Here is a 26,214-nt window from a genome sequence, read left to right on the forward strand (position 1 = left end):
TTGGTGTCTCTGAGAGAGAGCTGTGTGTGTGTGCCAGAGAGAGAGACACACACAGAGACACAGCGGACAGGTCACATTTGAAAGATCGCCACTAACTCGATAAGGACTGAGGAAACCCTTTTTTTTTGGCGGTGTGTGCTTTGACATGATTTGTTCTTCTCTTCACACGTGAACATCGGATCGGGACAGGTGGAAAGTGGCTAGAGGCGTGAGAGGAAGATCCTTTCCAGTCTGCGCCCTCGCTTAAATTGCTGGCAGTGTCTCCCAGTGAAGTGAGCAGCCTGGGCATCCAACACTATCAGAGCTGCTGCCTTCACTGGGAGCTGCTGTCCTCGCTGGGAGCTGCTGTCCTCTCTGGGAGCTGCTGTCCTCACTGGGAGCTGCTGCTATCCTCACTGGGAGCTGCTGCTATCCTCACTGGGAGCTGCTGTCCTCACTGGGAGCCACTCGGAGCTGTACAAGTCTCACTTCTTTTTCTCGCTAGTCCAGGTTCCCATTCAGCCATCACCATTTCTTCCAAAAGCAAGCTGGACGATCGCCCCACTCTCACCCGAGTCGTCCGCAAGAAGCGCCTGATCGCCGCGGCGGTGGGAGTGCTCATGGTGCTGCTGCTGGTCATCCTGATCCCGGTGCTGGTGAACTCGGCTGGGACCTCTGCCCACTACGAGATGCTGGGGACGTGCAGGATGGTGTGTGACCCGTACGGCAGCAAAGCCACCACGGCGGCGGCGGACACGGTGCGGGACCACAGCGTGATGCCCTTGCCCACCTTCATCCAAGGGCCCAAAGGCGAACCCGGCAGGTCGGGGAAAGCCGGCCCGCGGGGTCCGCCCGGAGAACCGGGGCCCCCCGGCTCCATCGGCCCACCGGGAGGCAAGGGGGAGCCGGGGAGACCCGGCTTACCCGGCCTGCCGGGACCTCCCGGGCCCAACGCCGGAGCCATCAGCGCGGCCACCTACAGCACGGTGCCCAAGATCGCCTTCTACGCCGGCCTCAAGCGGCCGCACGAGGGCTACGAGATGCTCAAGTTCGACGATGTGGTCACCAACCTGGGCAACCACTACGACCCGACCAGCGGCAAGTTCACCTGCTCCATCCCCGGCATCTACTTCTTCACCTACCATGTGCTGATGAGAGGAGGGGACGGGACCAGCATGTGGGCAGATCTGTGCAAGAACGGCCAGGTGAGCAAGCCCTTCCCAACAAACTCTGCCAAACTCGGGGGACACCCAGCAAAGGTAGGTGTGTGCACACGCGCTAGGCCCAGGGAGGTCCCAATTCGCTGATCAAATTGCCAGACTTCCCAATGAATGGAGGGGATCATTCCCGCCTGGAGCAGATCTGAGCTGCCCGCTCTATCCGGCTCCCAGGAAGGCTGGAGCCGGTTGCGCTGTGTCTCTAGGTAAGCTTCATTAATTAAGGACGAAGCGATTGTGAGATTCGTCAGTGATATTCACCAGACAGGAATAGAAGTGGTTGTGCTTCTGTTTTTTTTTTTGGGGGGGGGGGGGGGGGGGATGGGTTGACTGTCAGACTGAAATGTAGGAACTGGGAGGTTTGGATCTGGTCAATCCCACAAAACAGGTGAGAGGAGAAATGCAAGTAAATAAATCCTCCAAGTAGAACAGGCGAAACAAGACAGAGCTGGATAACATGGATCAGAGCAGAGACTCCGAGAGATGGGGACGGCTCCCTGGCTAACTGTACCCATTTGCTAATAGCTGTTGTGTTTTTGTACTCTCTGTGCAGGTCCGAGCCAGTGCAATCGCCCAGGACGCCGACCAGAACTACGACTATGCCAGTAACAGCGTAGTGCTGCACCTGGATGCTGGCGATGAAGTCTACATTAAACTGGACGGTGGCAAGGCTCACGGCGGCAACAACAACAAGTACAGCACCTTCTCTGGTTTTATAGTCTACGCGGACTGAGGCGAGGGCGAACAGCTACCAGAACCAGCCAAATCTAATCACCTCCTGCGTGAAGGAAGGACTGAGGGTGGGATTTCCACGGCCTGACAACAAAAAAAAACAATCACTGCACAAACCAAATGGACGGTCGCCAGATGTGCTCCGTACCTCTGGACACAACCAGCCGTTGTTTTTTTTAAATTAAATTGCTATTTGAAATGTACCCGCACACCTCGGAAAGACCGTGCCCGTGTAAATTGGCTCAGTTCGGGTTAGTCCATCCAAAACAATTTCTCAGTTGTTAGCATTTTGTTTGTCAGAGGAATTCTGTCCGGTACTGAGCACAGTGGTCAGTTTCTAAAACCTCAAGATGGTGCGCTGGTGGGGGGATTAAATAAAAAGCAAGTTTGCTAGTGTTGCTCATTCTCTGATGCTTTGATATGTTGAACTCACAGCTTTTCCCATGGTTGTCGTGACGAGCCATTTTTCTGCTTGGAATTTCCACATTACTCGCTGTGGTGAGCGACGATTTTCTAACAACTATTATAGGTGCAATGTTAAATGAGTATGCTGCTGTTTTTAACAAGGTCAGTGTTTGCCTTCTATTAGAGTCATTCATTTAACGATCACAAACTAATATAAAGAATAACGTGAGTGCAATAGATACTGTGCAGTTTTCTGATCGTTGTGGCATGAATTTCAAGTTCGGTATATCCATGTATATGCAATAAGATGCCATAGATTTTTAAAAAAATAAATCTTTTGATCATATAAGTGTTAAAGTATTCAATATTTTCGTGCAATACCTATGAATTACCATGGCTTTGGCTTCTTTACATTGATTCGGTTGCTCACATTTTGATTATCAGTTAACATATCTTATTACTTCTAATAAGGTCGTATTATGTGATAAGTACATGGTTCAAACCATTCAGTGATGCCGCTTTTAATAAGATGCATTCTACCTATCTGATGAGCGATTTCTCCACACATATAACCGATGATCCAGGGCGCTGGGATTATATCCAAGAACCTAGCATAGAATGTGAGGACGGTGTTTAAAAAGTGCTTCCAGCTTCAGGCCACTTAGATTTAATTCAGCAAAAATAAAAATAAATATTTTGGGCTTAATTGTCTCCACAACTAACATTTTCACCGCCAGTTTAGTTCAGGAATGGGCTCAAGTTTGGTATAAAGGAGGGCATTTGCTTTTCCCATTTAGATTTTAATTTTACGCGGCTTATTACAATAACTCAGTTATTATACTGTTTGAGGGCCCAGATTACTGTTATGCAATGTTGCTGTTCATTAAATGAGAATAAAACACCATCAAACGTCTGGTCTATTTTTTAAAAAATTCGCGTTATCTTTGATTTGATAGAAAAGTGGCATTGCCACGGTATGTAAATGTCAAACTCCAGACTGCATAGGGAAATATCATCTTACACTTGGGGTCGGAGGTTAAGTGGAGAAAAGAACACCCCCACCCCCCCTCAAATATATTACAAACAAGTTGTAACATACATTTTAAGCAATAGACTTTACACTTCCATGTACCCCGCCCTGCTCCCCGAGTGAAGGCTTCATACAAACAGATTGTTCTTTATTACACATGATTTGTTTATTAGGATTCCGTTGCTCTTTGTGCCCATTCTTTTAATATTAAAATATGAAAGCAATCGATTATTGTCCATCATCAAATGAACATGCATTATTTAACACCAGCCAGCTTCTCACGACGATCTTTTGCAGGCAACAAATAAGTTTGAAGTGCAGCCTTTATTGTTATGGAGGCAGAAATCTTGCACTTTCCTTACTCACGATTGCCATCGACCAGATCAGTAACAATAATTTTAGGCGCTGTGAAAGGGGGTCAACAAATCAGGAGATTATGGCCCCAGGCAAATTAGCCCCAAATGGGTAGTTTAATTGCTTTAAATCCTTTCTTATAATGCTGCAACAAATTATCCATGTGCCCCATTAACTGTGTTCGACGTTCCCTTATCTAAACCTAGGCAGTAAAGGGACAAACTATTACAACTTCATCGCTTCCCCTACCCCTGATCCAAGGTTAAGCATATTTCATTTATTTTTACTTTGTGAATTGCGATTTTACAGAGAATCAACTAGAGATCAGCCTATTGGGAAATAAGGATATTTAAAACCAGCCGCACATTAATGTCACAGAATCAGATGGTGCCCGCTTAATTATTTGAACGTTAACCAACGTTTCGGGTTGTCCACTAAAATCTTGTCGATGGAAGGCTGAGTGAGGCCTCGCCTCTTCATCTCCGGGACGATGTTGGTGAGGATGTGGGAGTAGCCGTGCCCGCCGTACTTAGTCAGCCTGTTCTTCGTGTGGATATCGTGGGCCATCAGCACGTTGTCTCCGTAACCCTCTTCAACCAGCAAACGGATGCTGAAAATACAAACCCCATTCCTGGTCAATTCAAGTCAGGATGGATTCAAGCTGCAGGCTACTTCCTACACTTTTTATGGAACTTGCTTTGACGAACGGTTAGGCTTAGTGACCTTCCTCAAGGAAAAGATATACAGCGCAGGAACTCGAAACACTCGAGAACAACTTGCATTTTTGCAATTTCTTACCTTTAATATAGGACAGCGTCCCAAAACACTTAAATTTAAAACAAATACTGCGGTTGCTGGAAATCTGAAATAAATGCCGAGCATGCTGGAGTCGGTCTGGCAGCATCTGTGGCGAGTTAAAGTTTCGGATCTGCGTGTGGAAAGGCCATTTAGATCCGAAACAACAGCACGGTAGCATTGTGGATAGCACAATTGCTTCACAGCTCCAGGGTCCCAGGTTCGATTCCGGCTTGGGTCACTGTCTGTGCGGAGTCTGCACATCCTCCCCGTGTGTGCGTGGGTTTCCTCCGGGTGCTCCGGTTTCCTCCCACAGTCCAAAGATGTGCAGGTTAGGTGGATTGGCCATGCTAAAATTGCCCTTAGTGTCCAAAATTGCCCTTCGTGTTGGGAGGGGTTACTGGGTTATGGGGATAGGGTGGAGGTGTTGACCTTGGGTAGGGTGCTCTTTCCAAGAGCCGGTGCAGACTCGATGGGCCGAATGGCCTCCTTCTGCACTGTAAATTCTATGATTCTGTTTCTCCACTGATACTGCCGGACCGGCTGGGCTTATCCAGCATTTCCTGCTTTTATTATCCCAAAACATTTCACAGGAGCATTCTCAAAATACATTTGGCGACATAAGGTTAAATTGGGGCAGGCGATTGGAAACTTGGTCAAATAGTCAGGCTTGGAGGAATATCCCAAACACAGGACAGGAAGTAGAGAGAGAGAGAGAGGTATTTGGAGGAAATTCTAGAGTTTAGGGTCTGGGCAGTTGGAGGCATCACCATCAACAGCCAGATAATATAGAGGGTGCAGAAGACGGCGGACGTGGATGGGAGCAGACATTGCGAAGGGTGATATAGCCCTGGGGGAAGACGACAGGTGAGGTCGGGGAGAGATTTGAAAGTAAGGCTTCAAATCAAAGTACTGCTGAATCTGGAGTCAATGCTGGATGAATGAGACTTGTTGCCAACTGGGACATCTGGTCAGCAGAGTTTTGGATGCGCTTAAGTTTACCTACTGTCGAAAGCAAATGGCCAGCCAGGAGTGCTTTCCAATACTCAAGTGGAGCGGTGACAGAGAGCAGACTGTGAGGTACAGCGGAGGAGTGTGGACTCTCCAATTACCTCCATTGCCTCGACTTGTAAAAGCTGCTTTACCTCGGTCCTTAGTCCCTTGTAACAAAACTAGAAAGACCAGAATGATTTACCTCTTGTCAGATTAGGAGATTTGCGTTGTGGTATTATCGAGGGTATCATTAAAAATGACAATACTGTTTAAAAACACGTGTTTGGTAAAATAGACATTTATTTAGGGGATAGTGCAGTAAATGCAGAAATGTCTCAAGTTGGTTAAATATATTCAGATAAACATTCATTTTTCAGTTGTCTCACACTGTCGTGAAGAAAAGCGCAAGAAACAATGATGGAATCAATGCTCAATGACATCCACCCTAATTCAGATCACAGCTCCACAGGTATGGTTAGATGTAGGAGATACCTTTCCATGCAAGTTTACTCGTTACAACTTTTGCTTAAAGTGTGAGCATATTCTCGATGGCAGCTTCATAATTAAAGGAAAAATGAATTTAAAAAAAACACATGACCCCTATTGTATTCTACCCGCTGCATATGGTGAAGTGTTGAACTGAACTTGTTCCCCACGTCAACATTCTACCTGATTTACCAAAGAGCGAGACGCACCCGTCTGTCTTCGAGATTCGCGCGTATATTTTGCAGCGAACAGTCAGTGTTATCCCAAATTTGCTATATTTCAGAATTTCGCAGCAGGTTATTGTGGAACCTCTTATGACTTGTTTCAATGTCGTGTCAGATGCACAGTTAATATGTCAGTTGCACAGTTAATGTCGTGTCAGTTGCACAGCTAATGTGTCAGTTGCACGGTTAATGTGTCAGTTGCAGTTAATGTGTCAATTACACAGTTAATGTGTCAGTTGCACAGTTAATGTCGTGTCAGTTGCACAGTTAATGTGTCAGTTGCATAGTTAATGTCGTCAGTTACACAGTTAATGTCGTGTCGGTTACACAGTTAATGTCGTGTCAGTTGCAGTTAATGTGTCAGTTACACTGAAGTTAATATGTCAGTTACACAGTTAATTTCGTGTCAGTTACACAGTTAATGTCGTGTCAGTTACACAGTTAATGTCGTGCGAGTTACACAATCAATGTCCTGTCAGTTACACAGTTAATGTCTTATCAGTTACACAATCAATGTCGGGTCAGTTACACAGTTAATGTCGTATCAGTTACATAGTCAATGTCGTGTCAGTTACACAGTTAAGAATTTGCACCATTAAATTCCATTCTTCAAATGTCAGAACTCAAAATGTCAAAATAAGAAATGGCAGTTCACTTTGTGGGGAAGACTTGGCAACAGAAATGAACTGAAAGGCAATTAGTACATTTACATGGATATGTGAATATGTTTTAAAACATCGACCTTCTTTTAAAAGGCCCACGAGCTAATCTCTCGTTGTCGAATAGGAAAATGTTACTGAAAATGGCAACAAAAAAAAACATACATAAAAACATTTAGAATTGTACATTGTAATATGTTCGAACTCACTAACGCAAGGCGTTCTTTCCATAACACAATATCCATGTGACACCTGTACTAGGTATCTACCTACCGATGGATCCGTTCAATGTCACAGGGCAGGTCCACCTCAGGGCACAATGCGTAATTCAGCATTTCAGTGCCGAATAGATCATACTCCAGGTAACTTCCCAATTTGGCAAACTCGAGCAGTTTGTGCTGCTCAAGTATCGTCCTGATTTGAAAGAAAATAACAAGGTACATATGAAAAATTAGGTCTCTGCCGCCAGAGTTTCAACCGCAAACTGCATTCCAGCGCAGCGCTCCCAAATATTCGTTTGTACACCCTCCCTCTCCTCCCCCGGTTCAGCTTTTCCAACATCACATCCACTCTCTGCCGCTAACCGAGGAGCCTGTTTCAAAAGGTTCGTGAGCTCCAACAGTTTTTGGTGCAAAACAATTAAATGAAATCAAACGAACCGAGGGAGGTACGTGGGCTCCAATATAACACCATAGTCACCCCATATTAGAAAGGCCAAATCGCAGCGCCATCACCATCCTTTCTAAACACTACCCCTGTCCTTTCCAAACAGCCGGTGGAGTTTTGCTCGGAAAGTGATGTTGTCCGTGTGGAGCTTCCCACAGGGAATCAAAACCATTTCCCCTCTAATTTTCAATCGAAAGCCAAACTTGAAAGAGTTCCTGGTAGCCACCCGGGCAATGTTTTATTTCTTAATTTACTGAGGATTTTAAACTTCCATGAACGCAGTTTGCTTTCTTACAATATAGCGGATCGGGGTTTCCATTGGGGCTTGAAGGTATGAATGGGAAGCGAATTTGTCAGAATGTTCCTGGTACGACGATGAGAAAGTGGGACTGATGGGACAGGATGCAGCTTTAGGATGCGAGGGGACAGATGTGAACAGATGTTCAGCAAGCACTGGAATTGTGACATGATGATGATGTTCGCCAGCAAATGGCTCGATTCCGGTATTCCTATGTTCGTGGGCAGGAAGCACCTTTGTACTTAATTAATTTCTTACTAAAGATTCATCCAGCAACCAGACTCGCCGAACAATCCCAATTATCGACGGTTTGATTTCAGTAAGATCCAATGTAAAGCGCCTACATGTTACCCCCAGCACTAAACAAATTGAAATAAACTGGCACGGAAGCCGCCAAATGGAGTAACCCACACACTGCCAGATCTAAATTTGGCAAGAACAATAACCAAAACATCAGACGCACTGTTATTTGTCCTCTAATTTGGCCCGTTACAATTAATAACGTTTGCCTCTGGTCACAACGAGTATATCCCAGCCCTCAGTAATCTGTATCTGGCCAGTGATCTGAAACCACTAGTTCTTTGGGAAGTTTTTTAAAAAGCGCTCTTGCTCCTAAATTCAGTCTGGTCCAAAACCATTAACTTTAAATATGAGAAACTAATTGTGTAGATGGTCTGATAAACTAGGGATGCAGAAACGATGATGAACCGTCATCCACCCAGAAGCAACCTGTCCACCTGTTTTGAAACATTTCCAAATGTTTCCAAATGCAGCCAGGATTTTTGCCTTCATTGTCCTTCTGGGTAGTCTGATTATTCTCTGCCTCAAAACTTAAAAGTTACTGTTTACCGGTAGAGGCCTCTAGATCTTGGTTTAAACCACAATTTGGTTTAAAGTAACCTTCCAATTTAACCTTTTACCATATTGTAAACGTTTTTATAATCACATTGGACTCCCAAGTTTTTAAAAGCAGCTTTTCCTCATAACTCAGGCCATTAACCACTAGAAATCTATCTCATGACCCATCTGTGCACTACTTCTGGTGCTTCAATAATTTGCCTCGTGTCTCAACACAGTCCAAGGTGCACTCTGACGAAAACATTCTTTGATCGGCATGGTGGCAAGGTAGTTAACACTGCGACCTCACCGCGCCAGAGACCTGGGTTCAAATCCGGCCTCGAGTGATTGTATGGAGTTTTCACATTCTCCTCTTTTCTGGTGGGTTTCCTCCGGGTGCTCCAGTTTGCTCCCTTTGTGTCCAAAGATGTGCAGTGTAGGTGGATCGGCTATGCTAAATTGTCCCTTAGTGTCCAAGGATATGCAGGTTAGTGGGGTTACAGGTATAGGGTGGGGTTTAGGCCTGGGTAGGGTGTTCTTTCAGAGGTTAGGTGCAGACATGATGGATCAAATGGACTCCTTACTGTGGGGATTCTATAATTCTCCTGACTGGTTTTCTACTCTTGGCTCTGTGGTGAATATTCCATTTGCTTTATTGATTGGAGCTGTGCAGTTAGGATATAAGTATGGCGAGATAGTTATGACTTGCAGGTTCCTGTCCGCCACCTTTTGCATTTTCAGCACCATTCATGAACCAAGTGATGCTCGTATTCCCAGCTGATGAAATGAAAAATGAAATGAAAATCGCTTGTCACAAGTAGGCTTCAAATGAAGTTACTGTGAAAAGCCCCTAGTCGCCACACATTCCGGCGCCTGTTCGGGGAGGCAGTCCTTTGTTGGTCCTCAATTCGATTTTATCTACCATCTTTATGCCCATTCATACTGTGCCCAGCTCATTCCAAATTCAAGGTACACCCTAAGAATGGATAAGGAATTGACTGAGGGCTGGAAATGAATAGTTTAGAGGAGTTATCGGATGGTGGCGTGGGAAGGGGTGTCCCAGAGCTCAGTGTTGTATTGCTACTGTTTCTCTTTTAAATAAATGACCTGGGGGTGGGGGGGGGGGGGGGCAGAAATGCAATGCAAAGTGATCAAATTTGCTGATATTACCAAACTGGGTGCAGCAGTGGAATCACATAAAGCAGCTCATATTACAAGAATGGGTTGTCAAAGTCCTTTACAAAAGGATACAAGTTGGTAACATATTTCCTGCCTGGTTGTGTGTTTTATGTTTATAGACAGAGCAAAGATACTCAGGCTTCAGAAGTACTGTTATTACTGTCATATTAATTCAAGACTGAACATACATGAACAGTAAATAAAGATGCTCAGCTTCCTCCCTCCCATTTGCTTGCTAATTTTAAACATTTCAAACCACTCATTCCCCTAATAAAGCTTAGTCACTTTGTGCTAAAATGTGTTCATTTTAAACAAGAGTACAACTCCAAATGGCAAATGTCCTGATCAATTCAGTGTGAAGCATGACCAGGTTAGACCATTGATGCAGAATTTTCACATTGCGCACCTCAATGCCGCTGTTCAACTGGACAACAAAATAGCTCTCTACATACAGATGAAGCAGCCTTGGCTGTGCTGTTCGTGGAGACGCTAAAAATCAATGCAGAAGACTGCATTACAATACTGGCAGGGCGATCAGTCTTCTACAAAACCATACTTGGAAGACCAGGGCAATAGAAATGTCACTTATTCATCCATTCGCTCTCCCCCTCCCCCCCAACAGATATTAGTGGTGTTGCCCAAGTCTCTTTGCCTGAAAGGGTCAAGTGCAGGTAATGATCAACCAATGCTTGGTAGACCAGAGTTGTTGAGATTAGGAGAGCAGCAGCCAGGAGAAGCCAAGAATACATTTTTATGGCCTTTCCTTGTCCAGGAACCAATGTTAATTATTGTGAGTATTTTCACCCTCTTTGGCAGCAAATTAATAAACTAAATCAAAGTTCAAACTGTCCCATTATCCTTGACTCTCACGCAGGCTGCAATGTGATAGCACATTTATTTAATGTTAATAACCAATAGCTTGCTGGAAAATCAAAGTTTCTCCTCCCCTCGGCCAGTGCAACACTTTTAAAATAATGCATTAGTTCAATCTTTCTCACGAGGTGTGAGGCCACCCATTATGCGATACTAAATTACTAATAATTTCATAATAAAATTAATAATTTAAATTGAATTAATGCTTTATTTTGAGCAGGTTAGAAATAGATATGGGGCGGGATTCTCTGTTTCTGAGACTAAGTGCAGATTCGTGGAGTTCCACGAGAGCAAAACTGGTGCCACACCTGGACTGATTCAGTGACTGTTAAGAGGCTAGCGCCAGCGCCACGTGCATCACAATCGATTCCAATGAGAAACGGTGCCGGATTCTCAGGTTTCATGATTGACACTCAGGAGGCTGACAAGCTGCAGCCGCATATACACACTGCACTCCCCACACATTCCATCCCAGCCAACAAGATGGCAGCAAGACGGATGTCACCAAGGTTCATGGACGCTGAGCTGGAGACCCTCCTGGGACACGGTGGAGGGGAGGCGGATGACCCTGTATCCCGCCAGTGTAGGAGGCTGCCAGCCGCTGCCATTTGTCGTGCCAGGGCACAGGTGGCAGAGGCAGTCAGCGCTGTGGGCAACACAGTCCGGACTGGCCAGCAGTGCCGGAACAAACTGCAGGACCTCCGCAGGGTGGCCAGGGTGAGTAGGCAGCATGGTAGCCCTGACACCATCCCTGACCGACGCACCCGAAACCCTTACCGCCCCCGCCCCCCCAACCCGAGGGTGGCTGAACCCTCACCCTGCCCCACATATCGGCCTCCATGGCTGGGTGCCCTGGCCACTGAGGCCACCAGCTACCCACCCCCTGGGCTGCATGAGTCGGACTGTCTAAAACTGTCGTTTTCCAGCCAGGACCACTGTCGGAACCCGGCCTGAGCTGAGCAGTGACACTGAGAGCAGCCCGGATGGCAGCCCTCGGACCAGATACGCAGGGCACCCTGGAGCTCGAGTCCGAGGATGGCACCGATTTCCCGTCACAGCTGTCTCCAACACCCTCCACCATCCCAGGGACACTCACCTCGATTGGGCACTTTAGTGAAGAGGCTCCTGGGACACTATCTGGTGCGCACCACACGGCAGCTAGTTTCTGGGGTCGGCCTGCCCTCCAACCGTTCGCCCACGGTTGGAGGGCAGGCCGACCCCAGGAATGAGCTGACGTCCAGATGGGTTTCGGGCTACTGGAACGGACAGTCCCATCGATTTGGAGATGCAGTCGCCGAGCCAGGGACTACATGAGGGGTTGTTGGTGACCATCTGATATCTGCAGACACAGGTGAAGGAGTCCAACCGTGTGCAACAGCAGGAGATGGTGCCGACCATGCGTGTCACCCAGGCCATCACTGCACGGGTGGCATCCACGGTGGAGGTCTTGGGGGAGAGGGTTTTGGCTATGGATCAGCATATCCAAGGCCTGGGGCATTGTGTGCCGAAGCCCAGGACAGGGTTGCTGACTCAAAGGTGATCATGTGCCAGAGCACTTGGAAATTGCAGCGGCGCTTCCGAGCGTGGCCCAGTCACAGCAAGCCATGGCTGGGAACGTCGGCGGCATTGCCCAGGCATTGGCTGATGTGGCACAGACACAGAGGGAGGTGGACCAGTCCCAGAGGGAGATGGTGCAATCACTGGCTGATGTGACACAGACACAGAAGGTGGCGGCACAGTCAATGGGTGATGTGGCACTGTCCCAGGTGGAGATGGTCCAATCCCTGTGCTCCATGGCCGCAAGCATGCACACCCTGGTCGAGACCAGAGCGGGCCTCCAGGCCTGTCAGCACCAGGTGGCGGGGGAGCGTCAGGGGATAGCTCCGCTCCCGTCCCATGCAGTAGCCCGGGGGCCATCGGGCACCCTGAGAGGAGGAGGTAAAGGGGCCCGTGCCGGTGACTCCCGTAGGGGAGGTACCGGGATACCGCAGCACCTCAGACTCCCGCCCTCCCTCCTGTCATAGAATTTAGTCATAGAATTTACAGTGCAGAAGGTGGCCATTCGGCCCATCTATCCTGCACCGGCCCTTACAAAGAGCACCCTACTCAAGTACACGTATCTACCCTATCCCCGTAACCCCCACTTAATCTTTTTGGACACTAAGGGCAATTTAGCATGAGCAATCCACCTAACACGCACATCTTTGGACTGTGGGAGGAAACCGGAGCACCCAGAGGAAACCCACGCACACACGGGGAGAACGTGCAGACTCCGCACAGTGACCCAAGCCGGGAATCGAACTTGGGACCCTGGAGCTGTGAAGCAACTTCAGGAGGTCGAAGCACCGCTCGATCAAGCCCGATTGCTGCATGGGCATCATTGTAGCATGTTCAACTGTGAAGCAACCACTATGCGCCATGCTGCCCACATACTATCCTTGGTGCATCTGGTGGGCATCGGGCACCATACAATCTGGGACACCCAAGCAGCAGCCGGGCCCATCTAGGCGCGGTCGCCCCAGAAAGCGCCCGCCAATGGGGACCTAGGTCGCAGGGCGGGAATCACAGCAGGCCGCCTTCACTCCTGCTGTATCGTCTGGGGATCCACCAAGACTAGTGTAGGCCCTTAACACAAGTTAAGTTGGCACAGGTGCAGGGCACAGTTTAGTCATAGGGGTAGGACACAAATCTGTCTAAACGTTGTCACATCAAGCACTTGTTCACACTGTTGCAACTTGCTTCGGTGCTCTGTCGAATGAGTGTGCGGGGTGGGCTGGTCTGGTCTGGCCAGAGAGGGTGGGCGGGGATTGAGGAATGGGCAGATGTTGTCGGTGGCTTGGTCTCCCCCTGCCCCCCCCTCACCCCAGGGATCTGATGGGACCGTGTTATAGAATGTCCAGTTCACATGCAGGGATCTCCCAGGTGTTCGGTGGAAAGTGCTTCCGTGGGCAGGAGTCAAACATTGTCATATGATGTGAAGCACCAGAGCTCATCGCAGAGGGGGTTGTAACCATCCTTCATCCAATGGACCAGAACCAGTGATACTGCCAATCCAGGGCCCACACCCTGTAGTGCGGCAGGTATGTATCACGGAGGGGGTTGCAGGGGTGGGGATGGGGGTGGATGCGGTGTGCGTGCTCCTGGCCAGTCCCACCCACCCTAGTCGGTAAATCTGGAGGCGATCAGAGCGTCCCGAGCACGTTGGCCCTGGCGCACGCCTCATGCAGCCTCCTGTGCCTGCCTGGGCTCCATGTCCCACCCATCCTCCCCCATGCCCTCCTCCTCAGACGAGGTCTGGCGTTCCTCCTCCTTCTTCAGCACGTCCCCCCTCTGCTGTGTGATGTTGAGGAGGCCGCAGCAGGCCTTCACATTGCAGATGACCCTCTCAGCATCATACCAGAGGACTCCTCCAAAGCAGTCCAGACACCTGAACCTCATCTTCAGGAGGTCGAAGCACCACTCGATCACACCCGATTGCTGCATGGGCGTCATTGTAGCAAGTTTCTGCGACGGTCTGTGGCCTTCCGCAGCGGATAACCCCTTTCACCCAGGGGCCAACACCCCCCCCCCCCCCCCCACCCCCAGCCGAAGAGCGTCTCAAACATGTCAGGTGCGCCATGATGAAGGCGTCATGCACCCTGCCTGGGTATTGGGCACAGACGTGTATGATGCGCAGCTGATGGTCACATATCAGTTGCATGTTCATCGAGTGGAACCCCTTTAGGTTTGTGGAGAGCGGTCTGTCAATTGCAGATGCTCATAGGGAAACATGCATCCCATCAATCACCCCCTGGACCTGGGACATCCCGTCGATCACCCCCTGAGCCTGGAACATCCTGTTGGTCACCCCCTGGACCTGGGACATCCCGTCGATCACCCCCTGAGCCTGGAACATCCTGTTGGTCACCCCCTGGACCTGGGACATCCTGTTGGTCACCCCCTGGACCTGGGACATCCCGTCGGTCACCCCCTGGACCTGGAACATCCTGTTGGTCACCCCCTGGACCTGGGACATCCCGTCGATCACCCCCTGAGCCTGGAACATCCTGTTGGTCACCCCCTGGACCTGGGACATCCCGTCGGTCACCCCCTGGGCCTGGGACATCCCGTCGATCACCCCCTGGGCCTGGATCATCCTGTTGGTCACCCCCTGGACCTGGGACATCCCGTCGCTCACCCTCTGGACCTGGGACATCCCGTCGGTCACCCCCTGGACCTGGGACATCCCATCGGTCACCCCCTGGACCTGGGACATCCCGTCGGTCCCCTGGACCTGGGACATCCCGTCGGCCCCCTGGACCTGGGACATCCCATTGATCATCCCCTGGACCTGGGACATCCTATCGATGGTGGTGAACCCCGCTGCCCGGGTATCCTGGTGGGCTTGGTCCACATTGAAGTGGATGTATTGAGCTACCTGGGGATATAGGGCCACTGTGACGGCGCTGATGTACCTGTGCACCGAGGTCTGAGAGATCCCGGGCAGGTCCCCACTCGGCGCCTGGAAGGACCCCGTTGTGTAAAAGTTCAGGGCGACCGTCACGGCCATCGGGAGCAGGAGTCCTCCCCCATATCCCTGCGGTGCCAGGTATGCCGTGATCTGGCAGATATGTTGCACTGTCTCCCTGCTGAGTCGGAGTCTTCGACGGCATACCCGGTCCGGCAGGTCCTTGAATGACAGGTGCTGCTACACACGGGGCCTCATGCGACACTTCCTTTGCATCTCCTCCACCTCGGTCTGTTGGGTGTCCGGCTCTCCATCCTGGGAGGCTACTTTCTGTTCCTCTGGAGCAGGCACCGCTGCTGCCCACTCCGCTGCTTGACACTCCGCTGCTGCAGCTTCCTCCTGTTCCTCGAGCAGCTCCAGCTTGTACAGCCATAGGGCATCCTGCAAGACTGCGCCGACTAGCAGGAAGGCCACCGTTACTGGTTGAATTCCAATATCCACTGTCTGCAGGGGGTGAAAAGATGACATGTTAGCATGGTGTGCACCTCCGTGCCCAACCAGGTGCAACCGGCTACACGCTGGCCCCGGTTGGCACTGCGGGCTCCGCCTCTGCATGTCCCCCCCCCCCCCCCCCCCCCCCACACATCTCTTCATGCCTGGCCCCGTCCGTGCCTGGTGCCATGGGGACCTCTGGCCCTGGCGCCCATCCTTCCTGCCGGGATGCTATCACCTGACACTGCCTATGCCAGTGGTATGCTCTGAGCCCCCCATCTGGAATCCCCATAGTGGTTACAGTGGGCATTGCGCTTGGGTGGGCCACCTGATGCCCCACCAGCAGGTGGCGGCCGGTTGGGTGGTGGGGCTGTGGTGGAGGGTGGGGTGTGGGTTGGGAGACCCATACGGCCGGTGTCACTCTGCGGTACTAGGGACTAGGGTGGGTGGTCAGTGGAGTGCGCAGCAAGATGGCTACCTTGCGGGCCACGGTAATGGTGGTCTGCGCCTGGGCCCGTATTTCAGCCCCATTGGGACTTGCATTTCTACAACATTGGAGCTCCGACTTGGGATCAGATCTGGATCTGAACGCAGGTCCAGTAGAGGGAAACAGCAAGAGGGTAAGACAGAGGTTTGGCCAGAGGGTGGGTTGGTGGTGGGGGAGGAGAACAAATGCCACAACACTGAGGTCAGAAATGGGAGAGAGGCTGCAACTCGGTGAGCAGGGAGAGGAGGGGCCATAGCTCTGACTTTAGAGAGGGTGAGGATCTGCAGTTACCAGCAAGAGCAGGAAGGAGGTGGTTCAGGAATTAGAAACTACTGCAACTAAAAAGTTACATATTTCTTTTCTCTTTTTGAACTTTTAGAAGTTATTTCATTTATCAATGCAGGTATTTAGCAATGTAAAGTATTTCAACCGAGAGGGTAGTGTTTTAATTTCTTTCTCTGATAATGACGTTTTACAGACCATTTGAACATTGCTTCCTATGTTTAATAAAGTAATTTCACTTGGTGGTTTTTCAGGAACGCAGCCACAATTTTAAGTGAGGGCTTCCCGTATTTCCAAGTCAGGATGGTGTGTGAATTGGAGGAAATTTGCAGATGTTGATGTTCCTGCTGTCCTCGTTTTGCTAGGTGGTAGAGGTTGCAGATTTGGAAGGTGCTGTCAAAGGTGCTTTAGTGAGTTGCTGCAGTGCAACTTGGGGATGGTACGCAATGCTCCCACTGAGAGCCAATGGTGGAGTGCATGAATGTTTATTGTGGTAGATAGCTTGCCAACTAAGCGAGCTGCTTTGTCCAGAGTGTTGTCGAGCTTCTTGAGCGTTGTTGGAGCTGCACACATCCAGACAAGTGGAGAACATTCCATCACACACCTGACTTGCGGCAAGTGGGTGATGGATAGGCTTTGGGAGTCAGAAGGAGAGTTACTCACTGCAGAATTGCCAGCCTCTGACCGACTCTTGTAATCACATTATTTATTTATATATCCTGTGAATATTTATTTTAGAAAACTGAAATGAAGTAAAAGGTGATGGATGATCTATAGAGATTTCAGTTAGGCAGTGAAAAGACAAAGATAAAAGAGAGTTGACACAGCTCAGTCAGGTAACACAAATATGGGGCATCAAGAATCAAGTAGACCTCAGAAACTGTCCCTATGATTAATGCAAGGGATTATTTAGGAATTCAATCCCTGCTTTTTCCTGTCTTGTGTGTAGCTACTTAATTTTCAGTTACAAAGTTAACTTGAAGCTTCGATTAGATATTTTATTGCTTAGAATTGTTTTAGTTTAGTTTAGATTAGAGTAGGGGGTCAATAAGGGTGGGACCTGTATGAGAGGCTTTTGCACTATGTTTATAGTTTCATGTATATTGTTTCTTTTGTTGTTGTCACTATACCAAAAATAGCTCAATAAAATGTTTATTCAAAAAAAAGAATTGTTTTTGTTTATTACAAAGCACCCACTCTCTAGTCAGAATCAAAATGTTTACAAGCACCAAACTGGGACTTCAGCATATCAACAAGGCTGACACGCCAGGGCAAAATTGAAGGGATCCTACATTATTGAATGTTCTGTATTGAGGTTCTGCTTGATTGTTCTGATGGTGCACATAATGATATAAAAACTCCATTCTCTAATCCTAGATACAGGAGTTCGCCAGTGTCCTGGCCAAAATTCTTTCCTTCAACAATGCCATCTAAATACAGACTGGACTCTAGTTTGCTGGTGTGGGGCATCTTGCAACATGTACAGTGTTATGTATCAGAATACATTCCTGCTGGTGAAGTGTCACGTAATCTGTAGTGATGTCAGCAGAGAGTATTTGCGTGGGCTTCAGTTCCCCATCTTAGATTGTACAAGCAACATCCCTAAATAAAACCTCTCAGTATGTTTGTACGAATCCAGAGTGTAGGCATCCCCATACCTTTTATTATATCTTTGAGTTGCCGCAAAGATAAAAGAGAAAACTGGCAACTTAGATTGAGGCAAGAAAACAAACTGCTGTAAAAAAAGATTGTCGACAAAATCAGTAGCGACGGTGTCAAGAGTGGAGGAGGATTCTGGGTCTGAATTCACACACAAATCGGGCTGCTGATGTTCAAGGTTTTAAACAAGGAAAAAATAACAGAACACAACCGTGAGTGAAAACTTGCTGGCCGTTGAAGTGGATACAGTCTGGGTTGCAGAGACCGTGGACACGATGAAGCTAAACGGGCTGCAGGAACAGGAATTTAAACTCTAGACAGGCCGTTACTCAGGAAAAAGTCAAACCACAGTGAAGCAAAAATAAAAAAATTCTCAGCTACATTGTGGATAAAGAGATTGTTTGTGCCACACATCCAAAAGAATTGGAAGGGAGGGAGTTGGTTGAAGTACAGACCCGAGGAGCGGTCTGGAATAGTGGGAAAAACGGGCGCCATGGATGCATTTGATGAAGACTGTGAGGCTTGGAATTCATATGGGGAAAGATTCCAATTGTATTGCAGAGCCAATCGAACACCAGAAGACCTAAAAGTCGTAACTTATTTCAGTGTAGCAGTGCGTAAAATTTTTTATGCCGTCAAAAAAGTACTTCACCCGGCAAAACCAGGAGATAAGTCCTGTTTTGGACTAATGAAGGTTTTAGAAGGGAATTTATTGCCTAGACTGTTAATAGCAGAACGTTTTGGTTCCACTGCCTTAATCAGGAAGAATGTGAAAGCATTTTACAATTCGTAGCCATAAGACCATAAGACATAGGAGCAGAATTAGGCCACTCGGCCCATCGGGTCTGCTCCGCCATTCAATCATGGCTGATATTTTCTCATCCCCATTCTCCTGCCTTCTCCCCATAACCCTGACTTTAAGGTGAGCAAATGCTGATGCAACACTTGATGACACTCTTCGTACTAAGCAGCTTTGTGGACTCTGCAGTGGAGCTATTCAGAGGAAGCGGTTTACTGTACGCAATTTAACTCTCAAAGCTTAACACTCAAAGCTGCTGTGGAAGTTGCCACGTCTGGGGAGCTAGCAACAAAATAAGTTTCACTGATTGGACTGGAGTGAAGAGCCACAAAACGGATTGTGGTAGTCACCACTGTTGTATATATCACATACGAGATGTAATACAGTAAGGCTCCTGTACTACAGGTACGGGGGTAGATCCCTGCCTGCTGGCTCCGCCCAGTAGACGGAGTATAAATGTGTGTGCTCACCGAGCTGCGGCCATTTCGGCAGCAGCTGCAGGAGGCTACACATCTCGGCTTAATAAAGCCTCGATTACACTCTACTCTCGTCTCGTCACAATTGATAGTGCATCAATTTATTAAGCAGAGATTTTACAGTGATGGATCTCCACATCAAGCCTGATCGCCTGCAGCTGCACCCTCAAGCAGACAACGCCAAGTCGGCCTTCGCACATCGCGAGCCTGCTTTGAAGCCTACATCGGATCTGCGACAGAACCACCCTCAGAGGCACAGAAGCACCAGATCCTGTATATGCGCCTGAGCTCCGATATCTTTCCTTTCATCCGGGACGCGCCTACTTACGCTGAGGCCATGGCGCTACTGAAAGAGAACTACAATCAGCAGACCAACAAACTCTACGCCAGGCACCTCCTGTCCACGCGGCATCAACTCCCCGGTGAGTCTGTGGAAGATTTCTGGCGTACCCTGCACCCCCTGGCGAGGGACTGCGATTGCCAGGCCGTGTCGGCCGTTGAACATTCCGAACTCCTAATTAGGGACGCTTTCGTTACGGGCATCGGGTCGGCGTACATCCGCCAGCGCCTCTTAGAAGGGGCTACCCTCGTCTCGCGGCGACCAAGAAACTCGCAACCTCACAAACAGTCGCCTCCCGTAATGTACAAGCGTACGCCCCCGACCGCACGGCGCCCCCCTCCTGGACATTATGGACCCCACCAGCGATCACTCCATCGTGGACCCCACAAGCGACCGCCCCCAGCCAACCCCAAGCCTTCGCCACATGGCAGCCAGCCAACCCCGGGGGACCCAAGTGCTACTTCTGCAGACAGACGAAGCACCCCCAGCAGCGCTGCCCGGCGCGGAGCGCACTCTGCAAGGCCTGCGGGAAGCACCATTTTGCTGCTGTGTGCCAGGCCCGCTCGATCACCGCTGTAACCAGGCCCATTGTTCCTGCACCCCCCACGTGCGACCCGTGAGCGCCACCATTTTCGCCCCCGCAAACCACATGCGGCTCGTGGGCGCCGCCATCTTCCTCACCTCAGACCACGTGCGGCCCGTGGGCGTTGCCATCTTCCTCACCTCAGACCACGTGCGGCCCATGTGCGCCGCCATCTTCCCCCCATCAGGCCTCTTGCGGCCCGTGGGTGCCGTCATCTTTAACGCCGCCCGCCACGTGCACCCAGTGGGCGCCGCCATCTTTCCCACCTCAGGACCCCTGCCCGTCGGGCACCTCATCGTCTGCCGACCAGCTCATCGTCTGCCGACTAGCCAGGGGCATTCCAACACCAGCTACAGCTCGCCTCCATCACGATCGACCAGACCGCACAACCTTGCAACCACGTCGATGACGGTAAAGGTCGATGGGCACAAGATATCATGCCTTCTCGACTCCGGGAGCACAGAGAGCTTCATCCACCCTGATACAGTAAGGCGCTATTCCCTCGGGTACACCCCATTAACCAGAGAATCTCCCTGGCCTCCGGATCCCACTCCATGGTGATCCGGGGGTACTGCATCGCCACCCTCACCATCCAGGGCATTGAGTTCAGCAACTTCCGGCTCTACGTCTTCCCCAACCTCTGCGCTGCCTTGCTACTCGGCCTGGACTTCCAGTGCAACCTCCAAAGTCTAACCCTGAAATTCGCCAGGCCCCTACCACCCCTTACTGTCTGCGGTCTCATGACCCTTAAGGTCGACCCGCCTTCTCTGTTTGCAAACCTCACGCCGGATTGCAAACCTGTCGCCACCAGGAGCAGACGGTACAGTGCCCAGGATAGGACCTTGATCAGGTCAGAGGTCCAGCGGCTGCTGCGGGGAGGCAATATCGAGGCCAGCAACAGCCCCTGGAGAGCCCAAGTGGTAGTTGTGAAAATTGGGGAGAAAAACAGGATGGTCGTTGACTACAGTCAGACCATCAATCGGTACACACACCTCGACGCATACCCCCTCCCACGCATATCTGATATGGTCAATCAGATTGCACAGTACCGGGTCTTCTCGACAGTGGACCCAAAATCTGCCTACCACCAGCACCCCATCCGTAAGGCAGACCGACCGTACACCGCGTTTGAAGCAGACGGCCGCCTTTACCACTTCCTTAGGGTTCCCTTCGGCGTCACTAACGGGGTCTCGGTCTTACAACGGGAGATGGACCGAATGGTTGACCGGTACGGACTGCGGGCCACCTTCCCGTCCCTGGATAATGTCACCATCTACAGCCACGACCAGCAGGACCACGACGCTAACCTTTCCAAATTCCTCCACACCGCCAAACTCCTCACCCTAACGTACAATAAGAAGTGCGTGTTCAACACCAACCGCTTAGCCACCCTCGGCTATGTGGTGCAAAATGGAGTTCTAGGGCCCGACCCCGATCGCATGCGCCCCCTCATGGAACTCCCCCTCCCCCACTGCCCCAAGGCCCTCAAACGATGCCTGGGATTCTTCTTATACTACGCCCAGTGGGTCCCTAACTATGCGGACAAGACCCGCCCACTCATTCACTCCACCGTTTTCCCCCTGATGGCCGAGGCTCAACAGGCCTTCAACCGTATTAAGGCCGACATTGCCAAGGCCGTGATGCACGCGGTCGACGAGACGCACCCCTTCCAAGTCGAGAGCGATGCACCAGTCGTCGCTCTGGCCGCCACCCTCAACCAGGCAGGCAGGCCCGTGGCATTCTTTTCACGCACCCTCCATGCCTCCGAAATTCGGCACTCCTCCGTTGAAAAGGAGGCCCAAGCCATCGTTGAAGCTGTGCGGCATTGGAGGCATTACCTGGCCGGCAGGAGATTCACTCTCCTCACTGACCAACGGTCGGTTGCCTTCATGTTCAATAACACACAGCGAGGCAAGATCAAAAATGATAAAATCTTGAGGTGGAGGATCGAGCTCTCCACCTACAATTATGAGATTTTGTATCGCCCCGGTAAGCTCAACGAGCCCCCAGACGCACTATCCCGAGGTACATGTGCCAGCGCACAAATGGACCGACTCCGGACCCTACCCGACGCTCTCGGTCACCCAGGGGTCACCCGGTTCTTTCATTTCATAAAGGCCCGCAATCTGCCCTACTCCATTGAGGAGGTCAGGGCTATCACCAGAGACTGCCAGGTCTGCGTGGAGTGCAAACCGCACTTCTATCGGCCAGACTGTGCGCATCTAGTGAAGGCCTCCTGCCCCTTTGAATGCCTCAGCATGGATTTCAAAGGGCCCCTCTCCTCCACCGACCGAAACACGTACTTCCTTAATGTGGTCGACGAATACTCCAGATTCCCCTTCGCAGTCCCATGCCCCGATATGACATCTGCCACCGTCAGCAAAGCACTCAACACCATGTTCGCCCTATTCGGTTTTCCCGTCTACATCCACAGCGACTGGGGATCCTCCTTTATGAGCGAGGAGCTGCGGCAGTACCTGCTCAGCAGGGGCATTGCCTCGAGTTGGATGACCAGCTACAACCCCCGGGGAAACGGCAGATGAAGCGGGAGAATGGGACGGTCTGGAAGGCCGTCCAGCTGGCCTAACAGTTCAAAAATCTCCCGGTCTTCCGCTGGCAGGAGGTCCTCCCCGACGCCCTTCACTCCATCCGATCGCTACTTTGCACGTCGACTAATGCAACCCCCCATGAACGTCTCCTTGCCTTCCCCAGGAAGTCCACCTCCAGGGTTTCGCTCCCAATGTGGCTGGCAGCTCCAGGACCCGTTCGCCTCCGCAAGCACGTGCGGCTCCACAAGGTGGACTCATTGGTCGAGAGGGTACAGCTACTCCATGGAAACCCGCACTACGCCTATGTGGCGTACTCCGACGGCCACCAAGGCACAGTCTCCCTCAGGGACCTGCCACCAGCTGGGTCCCTCCCCCCACTTCACTCTGCCCCGGCGCCACCCTTCCTCCCCCCAGCGCAACTCACCTCAGCCCCCACTCCAGGATGACCCATCCTCCTCTTGGTCCCACCCGGGGATGAAGATGAGGTCTACACTCTCCCGGAGTCACCGGCGACCGAGCCGATGCCTGCATTGCCACCGGCGCTCACAACGGAGGATCAAGGCACCCGATTGGCTGAAAATGCATGTAAATAGTTTTCCACCAATTTCTGGGTATTTCCAAAACTTGATGTTTACCAAATTGAAATAATATTAACAATCTTTATTATTGTCACAAGTAGGCTTTTATTAACACTGCAATAAAGCTACTGTGAAAATCCTCTAGTCCCCACATTCCGGCGCCTGTTCGGGTACACAGGGGGAGAATTCAGAATGTCCAATTCATCTAACAAGCATGTCTTTCCGGACTTGTGGGAGGAAACCCACGCAGACACGGGGAGAACATGTACACTCTACACAGGCAGTGACACAAGTCAGGAATCGAACCTGGGTCCCTGGTGCTGTGAAGCATTGGTGAAATGATAAAATGAAATGAAAATTGCTTATTTTCACAAGTAGGCTTCAATGAAGTTACTGTGAAAAGCCCCTAGTCGCCACATTCCGGAGCCTGTTCGGGGAGGCTGGTACTGGAATTGAACATTAAAAGCAGTGAGTTGCAAATTTCAGTATCTTAAGAATGCTGGTGCATCTTTATACAGCATCAGAATCAAGCATTCCCAGGTCAGCTGTGGCTTAAGTAAACTCTCCACAACCTCAAGGCTATGACTTGAATTGTCACAGAACCTCAATATGGTTGCAGTTTGGAAGGAGACCTTTTCTGTGTGCTGCGGCGGGGGGGGGGGGGGGGGGGGGGGGCAAAGAACATTGATAAATGCTACCTGGTACTCATTGAATTTAAACAGTTGAATACTTGTGAATGGCTTAATAGAACACTATGTTAACACAATTGTGAAATTATTGATATACAGGTAACTGTCAAGGGACTGTGCTTCATTATCCCAATATCTCAGCTCAGTAAATCACTCCATTTAGCAGATTCACCTAACTCTCACCTAGTCTTGTAAGTAATGTTAATATAAAGGATGTGTTTATGTTTCCAACATTACAGCAGTCACTACATTTCAAAGTTATTTAATTGTGTTGAAGTATGTTGGGGCGCCCGGAGGCTGAGAAAGGCACCATATAAAATCTGAGTCTTGTTCTTTCTATTCTAGGATTTACCCAAGTTAACATTTAAATTGCAATTTTCTGCATGAGTATGTTATTACTTACTTCAGCAACTGGGACATTTCATTTTGTGTGTAACTCGACCTTTATTTCTTTCACGAAAGCATGATTCCATAATCTCAATTAGCACCAGTTCCGGAATTACATCAATGGCAATTACCTTTCTGAGGTCGGAAGGTTAGCATTCCTTTTAGCAATGAATGCGCCAATATCAACATGAAAGTATTAATTTATTTTTTCAGCATGTTTACATGTAAACCACCACTGTGATTGTACCTACGAGGGAAGAACAGCGATGCAAAAGTAAATATAGGTAAAGTAAGGTAATGTCACCATAGTCCCAGATGACCGTAGGATGCTTTTCCCTTTGAGGGGGAGCGTTGGCTGGTGGTGATTTAACCCGAGGATCACCACACCTCGGGTGAGGGGCAAGGTTGAGATGGGCCTTCATGAATAAACTCAGCCTGTACGGGAATTGAACCTGCATTGATGGCCTCGCTCTGCATCATAAGATAAATTGCCCCTTAATTGGAATAAAATGAATTGGGTACTCTAAATTTATATTTAAAAAATGTGTACAGATACATACATGTACGTCCACATATACAGACATAGAACAAACATCCGAACCCAGGCACTGTAGAATTCTGCCCCATTGGATAAAAGTCCATCAACTTGTACATTTTACTGTCTGGTGATTTACCATCTGGGATAATTGCTGACACTAATGTACCGTCATGCAGTAAATTGCAATTTAAATGTTAAATCAGGCAAATTCTAACATAGAAAGACCAAGGGCTGGATTTTTAAAACGTATCAGGGTCTGAACCCGATGTGAGCAAGCCTGTAATTTGGCACTCCTGGCCTCTGGATAGGTTTGCTGCCACAATCCCCACCTTGTGGCAGAGTCTGGCTCAGTTCAGATCATTTGCCAATGGGCAAGTGGCAGTTTGCCAATTTAGGTTAATTAGATTTAATAAATGGGCCGAAAAAGGCCCCCGTTCCTGTTCCAACTGGGATTTCCAATCAACAATGGTGGCCTGGATCGCGTCTGGTTTCCAAACCATCATCAAAAGTACAATGCCAAGACTTACAATCAGAGTCACATTTACAGCACAGAACAAGGTAATTCAGCCCATCAAGTCCATGCCAGCTCTCCATAAGAATCCAGTCAGCCCCATTTCCCTGCTCTCTAATACCTCAGCAAGTTTCATTCCTTCAAGGCCCATCCAATTTCCTTTTGAAATCATTGATACAATTCCCCCCCGACAAACATAGACCAGAGATAGTGCAAAAGGAGACCAAAGAACACTGGCAACCTCCACGACTTCCATAATGAGAGCAGCAGGTGGCTACTGAACATAGGAGTCCATAAACCTAAGCTTGCTCTCATGCACACATTCACGCCGACAACACTTTATGCATGCACACTCTCGCTGATATGCGGGCGGGGGCAGCTTCGGCAACTGGTGGGTCTTTGGACTGTGGGAGGAAACCGGAGCACCCGGAGGAAACCCATGCAAACACGGGGAGAATTTCACACAGACAATGACCGAAGGCTTGGAATAAACCATGGCGCTGTGAGTCAGCAGTACCACCGTGATGATCATGATCTTGAGGACATTTCTGAGTTCAATGCAAACAACTGCTGCAGAGACTAACAGGATATTTTGTAATTTATTAACCAATGGGGACAATAGTTGGACAATGATGTGTACAGATCAATTGCAGCTATATTTCAAAGAGAC

General features: G+C 49.6%; 2 protein-coding genes across 2 annotated transcripts in view; one reads left to right on the forward strand and one right to left on the reverse strand.

The window, feature by feature from the left end:
• Window positions 1-220: 220 nt before the first annotated feature.
• On the forward strand, window positions 221-3,236 carry c1ql3a (complement component 1, q subcomponent-like 3a). The gene is made up of 2 exons (XM_072508600.1): window positions 221-1,184; window positions 1,750-3,236. Exons 1-2 carry the CDS (start codon window positions 600-602, stop codon window positions 1,927-1,929), a joined length of 765 nt encoding a protein of 254 aa, XP_072364701.1. The 5' UTR covers window positions 221-599; the 3' UTR covers window positions 1,930-3,236.
• A 268-nt stretch (window positions 3,237-3,504) lies between these two features.
• Window positions 3,505-26,214, reverse strand: part of pter (phosphotriesterase related) — a 54,089-nt gene continuing 31,379 nt past the window's right edge. Inside the window, exons 4-5 of the mRNA XM_072508599.1 lie at window positions 7,148-7,288; window positions 3,505-4,327 (exon numbers count right to left, since the gene is read on the reverse strand). Of these exons, the coding sequence (XP_072364700.1) occupies window positions 4,117-4,327; window positions 7,148-7,288 (352 nt within the window). The 3' untranslated portion in view covers window positions 3,505-4,116. The remainder of the gene's footprint in view (window positions 4,328-7,147; window positions 7,289-26,214) is intronic.

The sequence above is a fragment of the Scyliorhinus torazame genome, chromosome 6, assembly GCF_047496885.1.
Source record: "Scyliorhinus torazame isolate Kashiwa2021f chromosome 6, sScyTor2.1, whole genome shotgun sequence".
Lineage (NCBI taxonomy): Eukaryota > Metazoa > Chordata > Chondrichthyes > Carcharhiniformes > Scyliorhinidae > Scyliorhinus > Scyliorhinus torazame.